The sequence below is a fragment of the Blennius ocellaris genome, assembly GCF_963422515.1.
Source record: "Blennius ocellaris genome assembly, chromosome: 23".
In the NCBI taxonomy this organism is placed as follows: Eukaryota; Metazoa; Chordata; class Actinopteri; order Blenniiformes; family Blenniidae; genus Blennius; species Blennius ocellaris.
Window position 1 is genome coordinate 19,779,311 of NC_137672.1, and position 12,500 is coordinate 19,791,810.

The window sequence follows — 12,500 nt, forward strand, 5'->3', positions numbered from 1 at the left end:
GTGTGTGTGTGAGAGAGAGAGAGCAACCTGCCCCCCCAGCTCAGGTAGTGTGTGTGTGTGTGTGTATGTGTGTGTGTGTGTGTGTGTGTGTGTGTGTGTGTGTGTGTGTGTGTGTGTGTGTGTAGGGGTGTGTTATGATGTCATCACCTTCGGGGCTCCAGCTGATCATCACCAGTCGTTCAAACATGGAGGATTGAAGAAGCTGCTGAGGAGACATGGTGACATCAACACCCTGGTAGGACCTCCTGCTGCTCCTGCTGCTCCTCAGGTTCTCTTCCTCCTCCTCCTCAGGTTCTCCTCCTCCTCCTCCTCCTCCTCAGGTTCTCCTCCTCCTCCTCCTCAGGTTCTCCTCCTCCTCCTCAGGTTCTCTTCCTCCTCCTCCTCAGGTTCTCCTCCTCCTCCTCCTCCTCCTCAGGTTCTCCTCCTCCTCCTCCTCAGGTTCTCCTCCTCCTCCTCAGGTTCTCTTCCTCCTCCTCCTCAGGTTCTCCTCCTCCTCCTCCTCCTCCTCAGGTTCTCCTCCTCCTCCTCCTCAGGTTCTCCTCCTCCTCCTCAGGTTCTCCTCCTCCTCAGGTTCTCCTCCTCCTCCTCCTCAGGTTCTCTTCCTCCTCCTCCTCAGGTTCTCCTCCTCCTCCTCCTCAGGTTCTCCTCCTCCTCCTCCTCCTCCTCAGGTTCTCCTCCTCCTCCTCCTCAGGTTCTCCTCCTCCTCTCCTCCTCCTCCTCCTCAGGTTCTCCTCCTCCTCCTCCTCAGGTTCTCCTACTCCTCCTCCTCCTCAGGTTCTCCTCCTCCTCCTCCTCCTCCTCAGGTTCTCCTCCTCCTCCTCCTCAGGTTCTCCTCCTCCTCAGTGTCTCCTCCTCCTCAGGTTCTCCTCCTCCTCCTCCTCCTCAGGTTCTCCTACTCCTCCTCCTCCTCAGGTTCTCCTCCTCCTCCTCCTCAGGTTCTCCTCCTCCTCCTCCTCAGGTTCTCCTACTCCTCCTCCTCCTCAGGTTCTCCTCCTCCTCCTCCTCAGGTTCTCCTCCTCCTCCTCCTCAGGTTCTCCTACTCCTCAGAGGAGGTGACCAGAGGACAGGAGGTTCTCCGTAGCGTCTCCCGTCTGCAGCCGCTGATCTTCGGTCTCTCAGAGGAGCTGCTGGACGTTTCTGTGCTGGAGGACGCTGCCCGCCTGGGGGGGGCGCTGGACGCACTGACTCAGCAGGTGGGGCGGGGGGACCATGACTCAGCAGGTGGGGGGTCTGGACATCATGACTCAGCAGGTGGGGGGCGCTGGACGCACTGACTCAGCAGGTGGGGGGGTCTGGACATCATGACTCAGCAGGTGGGGGCGCTGGACGCACTGACTCAGCAGGTGGGGGGGTCTGGACACCATGACTCAGCAGGTGGGGGCGCTGGACGCACTGACTCAGCAGGTGGGGTGGGGGACCATGACTCAGCAGGTGGGGGGGTCTGGACACCATGACTCAGCATGACCAGCCTCCCCCATGGCGAGACGTGAAGTGTAGCTCCGCCCCCTGCAGACCGTACACCTGGTTCACGCCCTGAAGGACGAGCTGGACGAGCTGGTGAGCGGCGCCCTGCTGGACGCCCGCCGGACAAGCCCCGCCCCCCCGGGGCCGTGTCCATGGCGACGGGCCGCAGTGTGAGGGCGTCGCAGCCAATCGGGAGGGGCGGCGAGGCGGAGAGGATGAAGAGTACGACGAAGAGGAGTGGGTGAGAGAGAGGGAGTGTGTGTGTGTAATTACGTGGGTGTGTGTGTGTGTGTGTGTACCTATGTGTGTGTTGTAATTACGTGGGTGTGTGTGTGTGTACTTATATGTGTGTGTGTGTACTTATGTGTGTGTGTGTGTGTACCTATGTGTGTGTGTACTTATATGTGTGTGTGTGTACTTATATGTGTGTGTGTGTACTTATATGTGTGTGTGTGTGTACCTATGTGTGTGTGTACTTATATGTGTGTGTGTGTGTACTTATATGTGTGTGTGTGTACTTATGTGTGTGTGTGTACTTATGTGTGTGTGTGTGTGTACCTATGTGTGTGTGTGTACCTATGTGTGTGTGTGTGTACTTATGTGTGTGTGTGTGTGTATACTTATATGGGTGTGTGTGTACTTATGTGTGTGTGTGTGTACTTATATGTGTGTGTGTGTACTATGTGTGTGTGTGTGTGTACTTATATGTGTGTGTGTGTACTTATGTGTGTGTGTGTGTGTACCTATGTGTGTGTGTGTGTGTGTGTGTGTACCTATGTGTGTGTGTGTAATTACGTGGGTGTGTGTGTGTGGTGTGTGTGTGTAGGACAGAGTGTGGGTGAACGTGACACAGAGTCTGAACTGCATCGTGGTCTTGGTGGACCGGCTGCAGGGCCGAGAGCCCCGCCCCCCCACCGATGACATCATCAGAGCCCCGCCCCACACTGATGACATCATCAGAGCCCCGCCCCCCACCGATGACATCATCAGAGCCACAGGACAGCAGGGGTGACGGAACCGTCCAGAACACTGGTGGGACTCAGTCACACAGTTGTGTTTTTACCGTTACCATGGAGACGCAGTGTTTGACCTCTCCGCCCTTCCTCTGCAGCCCCCCCCTCCTCCTCCTCCTCCTCCTCCTCCTCCTCCTGGCAGGAGCAGCTGCTCCCCCTGGTGGTCACCCTCAGGGACTGCGTCCGGGAGGCGGCGGCGAAGGCGAAGCGAGCCGCCATGACCTTCGTGGTCCTGCAGGGGGCGGCAGTGGACACCCTGTCTGTGGGACCGACGGTGGTGGTCCGGAGACACGCTGTGTTCAGCCAGGGGGTGAGGGGGGGGGGGGGGGGGGGAGGGGGGGGGAGAGGGAGGGGGGAGAGGGGGGGGGGGGTAGAGAGGGAGAGAGGGAGGGGGAGAGAGAGAGGGAGGGGGAGAGAGAGGGGGAGGGGGGGGAGAGAGAGGGGAGGGGGAGGGGGAGAGAGAGTGGGGGGAAGAGAGAGAGGGGAGCAAGAGCGAGAGAGAGGGGGAGAGGGAGGGGGAGAGAGAGAGAGAGGGGTGGGAGAGGGAGAGGGGGGGGGAGAGAGAGAGGGGAGAGAGAGAGAGGGGGGGGAGAGAGCAGGGGAGTGTGTGGTTCTCTGACGTGTGTGTGTGTGTGTGTGTGTGTGTGTGTGTGTGTGTGTGTGTGTGTGTGTGTGCAGCTAGCAGCAGTGGTGTGTGGCGTCCTGATGAAACTCTACCAAGGGTCTGGAGGATTTTCTCTTCCTGCAGCAACTTCACCTGGTGGGAGTCCTGGTCCAGTTTGAGGGCCTGCTGAGTTGCTATGGTAACACCTGGTCTGGAGTCTGGCTAGAGGGGGAAGATGCTCTATAGTCTGGACTAGAGGGGGAAGATGCTCTATAGTCTGGACTAGAGGAGGAAGATGCTCTGTAGTCTGGACTAGAGGGGGAAGATGCTCTATAGTCTGGACTAGAGGAGGAAGATGCTCTGTAGTCTGATGTTAGAGGAGGAAGATGCTCTATGTGTGTCAGGTGAGGAGGAAGATGCTCTATGTGTGTCAGGTGAGGAGGAAGATGCTCTATGTGTGTCAGGTGAGGAGGAAGATGCTCTATGTGTGTCAGGTGAGGAGGAAGATGCTCTATGTGTGTCAGGTGAGGAGGAAGATGCTCTATGTGTGTCAGGTGAGGAGGAAGATGCTCTATGTGTGTCAGGTGAGGAGGAAGATGCTCTATGTGTGTCAGGTGAGGAGGAAGATGCTCTATGTGTGTCAGGTGAGGAGGTGGGGATGCTGGAGGACATGGAAGTGGGCGTCGCCGACCTGAACAACGTGTCGTTCAGAATCACTGAGTCGAGAACCGAAAGAACCAGAAGACCTGCTGCCGAGACTGAGTGGAACCTGGTGCTGCTCTACCTCTACCTCTCTCTACCTCTCTCTCTCTACCTCTCTCTCTCTACCTCTACCTCTCTCTCTCTACCTCTCTCTCTCTACCTCTACCTCTACCTCTCTCTACCTCTCTCTCTCTACCTCTCTCTCTCTACCTCTACCTCTCTCTCTCTACCTCTCTCTCTCTCTCTACCTCTACCTCTCTCTCTACCTCTCTCTCTCTACCTCTACCTCTCTCTACCTCTCTCTCTCTACCTCTACCTCTCTCTCTCTACCTCTACCTGTCTCTCTACCTCTCTCTCTCTCTCTACCTCTACCTCTCTCTCTACCTCTCTCTCTACCTCTACCTCTCTCTCTACCTCTCTCTCTCTCTCTCTACCTCTACCTGTCTCTCTCTCTACCTCTCTCTCTCTACCTCTCTCTCTCTCTCTACCTCTATCTACCTCTCTCTCTACCTCTCTCTCTCTCTCTCTACCTCTACCTGTCTCTCTCTCTACCTCTCTCTCTCTACCTCTCTCTCTCTCTACCTCTCTCTACCTCTCTCTCTACCTCTACCTCTCTCTCTACCTCTCTCTCTCTCTCTCTACCTCTACCTGTCTCTCTCTCTACCTCTCTCTCTCTACCTCTCTCTACCTCTCTCTCTCTACCTCTCTCTACCTCTCTCTCTACCTCTACCTCTCTCTACCTCTACCTCTCTCTACCTCTCTCTCTCTATACCTCTATCTACCTCTCTCTCCCTCTCTCTACCAAGAGAAAGAGTGAGGTAGAGGTAGTTCTCCACCTCACCCCACCCCCTCTCTCCCTCTCCCCCCCCCCTCCTCCCTCCCTCTCTCTCTCTCTCTCTCCAGGAGTCACTTCATAGTCGATCTTCCTTTGCCGCCACAGAATTTTGTGTTTTTGCCTCCGGAGCTGAAAAAAGGAGTTTTAATAAAAGTTGAAGCCGTTTTCTTTAATGTCGGGATCAACCAGAGCCAGAGCCTGGCGGAGAGGTACACACACACACACTCACACACACACACACACTCACACTCACACTCACACACACACTCACACTCACACTCACACTCACACTCACACTCACACACTCACTCACTCACTCACTCACTCACTCACTCACTCACACACACACACACTCTCACTCACACACTGTGTTGCAGGTTAGGCCACGCCTCCCCCCAGGAGACGATGAATCAGCAGAACAGCCGTCGTCTCACGTCGTACTGCGACTTGCTGGGCGAGCGGCTGCCCTACATCGGTACGCCGCTGCCGTACGCTACTGCCATACGCTACTGCCAAACCGTAACACCATGTGATGCAGTGACTACTCTTCCTCTTCCTCCTCCACCTCCTCCTCTTCCTCCTCTCCTCCTCCTCCTCCTCCTCCTCCACCTCCTCCTCCTCCTCCTCCTCCTCAGCTGCGCTCCAGACGCTACCAGACCTGCTAGGTTCTCTGCGCCGCAGCCTGGAGGCGAGGAAGAGGAAGAACGTGGAGGTTCTGTGGGCGGCGGCCGCGGTACGACCTAGAACCTGCCGCACAGCGGAGAACCCGCCGTCTTTCACAAACTGCCACGACGAGGACACGCTTCAAGAAACTCACTTTGCCTACTGATTCTAAGACCTGTTGCTAAAAGTCGCCATGAGGCGTTCAGGCTCCGTTTCCATGACGACGGCTTCAAGCGAAAACAGGAAACGTTCATAATTTTGGCGCCAGTTTACGAAACTGTTCAGTTTCTACACGTTCCGCAACTCATTCTAGAACAGTAACTTATTCTAGAACTGTAACTCATTCTAGAACAGTACCTCATTCTAGAACTGTAACTTATTCTAGAACTCTAATTCTAGAACAGTAACTTATTCTAGAACAGTAACTCATTCTACAATAGTAACTCATTCTAGAACAGTAACTCATTCTAGAACTGTAACTCATTCTAGAATAGTACCTCATTCTAGAACAGTAACTCATTCTACAATAGTAACTCATTCTAGAACAGTAACTCATTCTAGAACTGTAACTCATTCTAGAATAGTACCTCATTCTAGAACAGTAACTTATTCTAGAACTGTAACTCATTCTAGAACAGTAACTCATTCTAGAACAGTACCTCATTCTAGAACAGTAACTCATTCTAGAACAGTACCTCATTCTAGAACAGTAACTCATTCTAGAACAGTAACTCATTCTAGAACTGTAACTTATTCTAGAACTCTAATTCTAGAACAGTAACTTATTCTAGAACAGTAACTCATTCTAGAACAGTAACTTATTCTAGAACTGTAACTCATTCTAGAACTGTAACTCATTCTACAATAGTAACTCATTCTAGAACAGTAACTCATTCTAGAACTGTAACTCATTCTAGAATAGTACCTCATTCTAGAACAGTAACTTATTCTAGAACTGTAACTCATTCTAGAACAGTAACTCATTCTAGAACAGTACCTCATTCTAGAACAGTAACTCATTCTAGAACAGTACCTCATTCTAGAACAGTAACTCATTCTAGAACAGTAACTCATTCTAGAACTGTAACTTATTCTAGAACTCTAATTCTAGAACAGTAACTTATTCTAGAACAGTAACTCATTCTAGAACAGTAACTTATTCTAGAACTGTAACTCATTCTAGAACTGTAACTCATTCTACAATAGTAACTCATTCTAGAACAGTAACTCATTCTAGAACTGTAACTCATTCTAGAATAGTACCTCATTCTAGAACAGTAACTTATTCTAGAACTGTAACTCATTCTACAATAGTAACTCATTCTAGAACTGTAACTCATTCTAGAACTGTAACTCATTCTAGAACAGTAACTTATCCTAGAACAGTACCTCATTCTAGAACTGTAACTCATTCTAGAACAGTACCTCATTCTAGAACAGTAACTCATTCTAGAACAGTAACTTATTCTAGAACTGTAACTCATTCTAGAACAGTAACTCATTCTAGAACTGTAACTCATTCTAGAACGTAACTCATTCTAGAACATAACTCATTCTAGAACAGTAACTCATTCTAGAACAGTAACTTATTCTAGAACAGTAACTCATTCTAGAACAGTAACTCATTCTACAATAGTAACTCATTCTAGAACTGTAACTCATTCTAGAACTGTAACTCATTCTAGAACAGTAACTTATTCTAGAACAGTACCTCATTCTAGAACAGTACCTCATTCTAGAACAGTAACTCATTCTAGAACAGTAACTTATTCTAGAACTGTAACTCATTCTACAACAGTAACTTATTCTAGAACAGTAACTCATTCTAGAACAGTAACTCATTCTACAATAGTAACTCATTCTAGAACTGTAACTCATTCTAGAACTGTAACTCATTCTAGAACAGTAACTTATCCTAGAACAGTACCTCATTCTAGAACTGTAACTCATTCTAGAACAGTACCTCATTCTAGAACAGTAACTCATTCTAGAACAGTAACTTATTCTAGAACTGTAACTCATTCTAGAACAGTAACTCATTCTAGAACTGTAACTCATTCTAGAACGTAACTCATTCTAGAACATAACTCATTCTAGAACATAACTCATTCTAGAACAGTAACTCATTCTAGAACAGTAACTTATTCTAGAACAGTAACTCATTCTAGAACAGTAACTCATTCTACAATAGTAACTCATTCTAGAACTGTAACTCATTCTAGAACTGTAACTCATTCTAGAACAGTAACTTATTCTAGAACAGTACCTCATTCTAGAACAGTACCTCATTCTAGAACAGTAACTCATTCTAGAACAGTAACTTATTCTAGAACTGTAACTCATTCTACAACAGTAACTTATTCTAGAACAGTAACTCATTCTAGAACAGTACCTCATTCTAGAACAGTAACTCATTCTAGAACAGTAACTTATTCTAGAACTTTAACTCATTCTACAACAGTAACTTATTCTAGAACAGTAACTCATTCTAGAACAGTAACTCATTCTACAATAGTAACTCATTCTAGAACTGTAACTCATTCTAGAACAGTACCTCATTCTAGAACAGTAACTCATTCTAGAACAGTAACTCATTCTAGAACAGTAACTTATTCTAGAACTGTAACTCATTCTAGAACAGTAACTCATTCTAGAACTGTAACTCATTCTAGAACGTAACTCATTCTAGAACATAACTCATTCTAGAAACTAACTCATTCTAGAACAGTAACTTATTCTAGAACAGTAACTTATTCTAGAACAGTAACTCATTCTAGAACAGTAACTCATTCTACAATAGTAACTCATTCTAGAACTGTAACTCATTCTAGAACAGTACCTCATTCTAGAACAGTACCTCATTCTAGAACAGTAACTCATTCTAGAACAGTAACTTATTCTAGAACTGTAACTCATTCTAGAACAGTAACTCATTCTAGAACTGTAACTCATTCTAGAACGTAACTCATTCTAGAACATAACTCATTCTAGAACATAACTCATTCTAGAACAGTAACTCATTATAGAACAGTAACTTATTCTAGAACAGTAACTCATTCTAGAACAGTAACTCATTCTACAATAGTAACTCATTCTAGAACTGTAACTCATTCTAGAACAGTAACTTATTCTAGAACAGTACCTCATTCTAGAACAGTACCTCATTCTAGAACAGTAACTCATTCTAGAACAGTAACTTATTCTAGAACTGTAACTCATTCTACAACAGTAACTTATTCTAGAACAGTAACTCATTCTAGAACAGTACCTCATTCTAGAACAGTAACTCATTCTAGAACAGTAACTTATTCTAGAACTGTAACTCATTCTACAACAGTAACTTATTCTAGAACAGTAACTCATTCTAGAACAGTACCTCATTCTAGAACAGTAACTCATTCTAGAACAGTAACTTATTCTAGAACAGTAACTCATTCTAGAACAGTACCTCATTCTAGAACAGTACCTCATTCTAGAACAGTACCTCATTCTAGAACAGTAACTCATTCTAGAACAGTACCTCATTCTAGAACAGTAACTCATTCTAGAACAGTAACTTATTCTAGAACTGTAACTCATTCTAGAACAGTAACTCATTCTAGAACTGTAACTCATTCTAGAACGTAACTCATTCTAGAACATAACTCATTCTAGAACAGTAACTCATTCTAGAACAGTAACTTATTCTAGAACAGTAACTCATTCTAGAACAGTAACTCATTCTACAATAGTAACTCATTCTAGAACTGTAACTCATTCTAGAACTGTAACTCATTCTAGAACAGTAACTTATTCTAGAACAGTACCTCATTCTAGAACAGTACCTCATTCTAGAACAGTAACTCATTCTAGAACAGTAACTTATTCTAGAACTGTAACTCATTCTACAACAGTAACTTATTCTAGAACAGTAACTCATTCTAGAACAGTAACTCATTCTACAATAGTAACTCATTCTAGAACTGTAACTCATTCTAGAACTGTAACTCATTCTAGAACAGTAACTTATCCTAGAACAGTACCTCATTCTAGAACTGTAACTCATTCTAGAACAGTACCTCATTCTAGAACAGTAACTCATTCTAGAACAGTAACTTATTCTAGAACTGTAACTCATTCTAGAACAGTAACTCATTCTAGAACTGTAACTCATTCTAGAACGTAACTCATTCTAGAACATAACTCATTCTAGAACATAACTCATTCTAGAACAGTAACTCATTCTAGAACAGTAACTTATTCTAGAACAGTAACTCATTCTAGAACAGTAACTCATTCTACAATAGTAACTCATTCTAGAACTGTAACTCATTCTAGAACTGTAACTCATTCTAGAACAGTAACTTATTCTAGAACAGTACCTCATTCTAGAACAGTACCTCATTCTAGAACAGTAACTCATTCTAGAACAGTAACTTATTCTAGAACTGTAACTCATTCTACAACAGTAACTTATTCTAGAACAGTAACTCATTCTAGAACAGTACCTCATTCTAGAACAGTAACTCATTCTAGAACAGTAACTTATTCTAGAACTTTAACTCATTCTACAACAGTAACTTATTCTAGAACAGTAACTCATTCTAGAACAGTAACTCATTCTACAATAGTAACTCATTCTAGAACTGTAACTCATTCTAGAACAGTACCTCATTCTAGAACAGTAACTCATTCTAGAACAGTAACTCATTCTAGAACAGTAACTTATTCTAGAACTGTAACTCATTCTAGAACAGTAACTCATTCTAGAACTGTAACTCATTCTAGAACGTAACTCATTCTAGAACATAACTCATTCTAGAACATAACTCATTCTAGAACAGTAACTTATTCTAGAACAGTAACTTATTCTAGAACAGTAACTCATTCTAGAACAGTAACTCATTCTACAATAGTAACTCATTCTAGAACTGTAACTCATTCTAGAACAGTACCTCATTCTAGAACAGTACCTCATTCTAGAACAGTAACTCATTCTAGAACAGTAACTTATTCTAGAACTGTAACTCATTCTAGAACAGTAACTCATTCTAGAACTGTAACTCATTCTAGAACGTAACTCATTCTAGAACATAACTCATTCTAGAACATAACTCATTCTAGAACAGTAACTCATTATAGAACAGTAACTTATTCTAGAACAGTAACTCATTCTAGAACAGTAACTCATTCTACAATAGTAACTCATTCTAGAACTGTAACTCATTCTAGAACTGTAACTCATTCTAGAACAGTAACTTATTCTAGAACAGTACCTCATTCTAGAACAGTACCTCATTCTAGAACAGTAACTCATTCTAGAACAGTAACTTATTCTAGAACTGTAACTCATTCTACAACAGTAACTTATTCTAGAACAGTAACTCATTCTAGAACAGTACCTCATTCTAGAACAGTAACTCATTCTAGAACAGTAACTTATTCTAGAACTGTAACTCATTCTACAACAGTAACTTATTCTAGAACAGTAACTCATTCTAGAACAGTACCTCATTCTAGAACAGTAACTCATTCTAGAACAGTAACTTATACTAGAACAGTAACTCATTCTAGAACAGTACCTCATTCTAGAACAGTAACTCATTCTAGAACAGTAACTTATTCTAGAACTGTAACTCATTCTACAACAGTAACTCATTCTAGAACAGTAACTTATTCTAGAACTGTAACTCATTCTACAACAGTAACTTATTCTAGAACAGTAACTCATTCTAGAACAGTACCTCATTCTAGAACAGTAACTCATTCTAGAACAGTAACTTATTCTAGAACTGTAACTCATTCTACAACAGTAACTCATTCTAGAACAGTACCTCATTCTAGAACAGTAACTTATTCTAGAACTGTAACTCATTCTACAACAGTAACTCATTCTAGAACAGTACCTCATTCTAGAACAGTAACTCATTCTAGAACAGTACCTCATTCTAGAACAGTAACTTATTCTAGAAGTGACTGTGTGGCAGGTGTGCCGCGCGGTGAACGGCGTACGGCTGACGAGCTGTAAGAGCGCTAAGGACCGTACGGCCATGTCGGTGACTCTGGAGCAGTGCAGGCTGCTGCTGCAGCACCACGCTCTGGCCCAGCAGCACTTCGGCACGGCGCTGGACTGCATGAGGAGGTGAGCAGCGCCGCTGCGTCTCCTCTACTCCTCTCTGCTCCTCCTTCACTGCTTCAGGGTTTCTCTTTCACTTCACACTTTCTCCTCACTGCCCTTTGTCTTTGGCTCCTCCTTCCTCCTCCTCTTCCTCTCCTTCCTCCTCTTCCTCCTCTTCCTCTCCTTCCTCCTCCTCCTCTCCTTCCTCCTCCTCTTCCTCTCCTTCCTCCTCTTCCTCCTCTTCCTCTCCTTCCTCCTCTTCCTCTCCTTCCTCCTCCTCCTCCTCCTCCTCCTCCTCCTCCTCCTCTTCCTCTCCTTCCTCCTCTTCCTCTCCTTCCTCCTCCTCCTCCTCTCCTTCCTCCTCTTCCTCTCCTTCCTCCTCTTCCTCTCCTTCCTCCTCCTCCTCCTCCTCCAGGTCCCGTCTGTCCTGGGGACAGATGCTGGGCTGCTTCGTCCAATCGGGCCGCGGCGTCTCGTGGTCAGGTGACCCGGAGGCTCCGCCCCCAGAGCTCCGTGGCTCCGCCCTGCTGAAGGCCCCCCGGCGCCACCTGTACCCGGTGGCGCTCCTCCTGGTGACCTCGCACCTCCTGGTGCTCTGGCTCCTCCTCAGCCTGGTGGCGCTGCTGGACCAGGACTAGTAGGACCAGGACTAGTAGGACCAGGACTAGTAGGACCAGGACTAGTAGGACCAGTAGGACCAGTAGGACCAGGACCAGTAGGGCCAGTAGGGCCAGTAGGGCGACGCCCCCCCGTCTCCACGGCAACTGACACAGTACTTTGATACAAGATGGTAGCAGGAGGTGGAGATGAACCACACTGACGTCTGTCACTTTACATTTCACCCGCAAAGTTCTGTGCTGCCCTCTAGTGGTGAAGAGTATTTATACAGGATTACTCTGCAACACACTGTCCTCTAGTGGTGAAGAGTATTTATACTTGATTACTCTGCAACACACTGCCCTCTAGTGGTGAAGAGTATTTATACAGGATTACTCTGCAACACACTGTCCTCTAGTGGTGAAGAGTATTTATACAGGATTACTCTGCAACACACTGCCCTCTAGTGGTGAAGAGTATTTATACATGATTACTCTGCAACACACTGCCCTCTAGTGGTGAAGA

General features: G+C 45.6%; 1 protein-coding gene across 1 annotated transcript in view; it reads left to right on the forward strand.

The window, feature by feature from the left end:
* LOC308147006 (type II inositol 3,4-bisphosphate 4-phosphatase-like) overlaps window positions 1-12,500 on the forward strand; it is a 17,236-nt gene that overhangs the window by 2,836 nt on the left and 1,900 nt on the right. Inside the window, 14 exon segments of the mRNA XM_080519037.1 lie at window positions 126-235; window positions 1,098-1,221; window positions 1,563-1,705; window positions 2,291-2,472; window positions 2,541-2,545; window positions 2,576-2,787; window positions 3,156-3,191; window positions 3,193-3,280; window positions 3,726-3,853; window positions 4,687-4,699; window positions 4,773-4,827; window positions 4,996-5,093; window positions 5,254-5,351; window positions 11,248-11,402. Of these exon segments, the coding sequence (XP_080375163.1) occupies window positions 126-235; window positions 1,098-1,221; window positions 1,563-1,705; window positions 2,291-2,472; window positions 2,541-2,545; window positions 2,576-2,787; window positions 3,156-3,191; window positions 3,193-3,280; window positions 3,726-3,853; window positions 4,687-4,699; window positions 4,773-4,827; window positions 4,996-5,093; window positions 5,254-5,351; window positions 11,248-11,402 (1,447 nt within the window).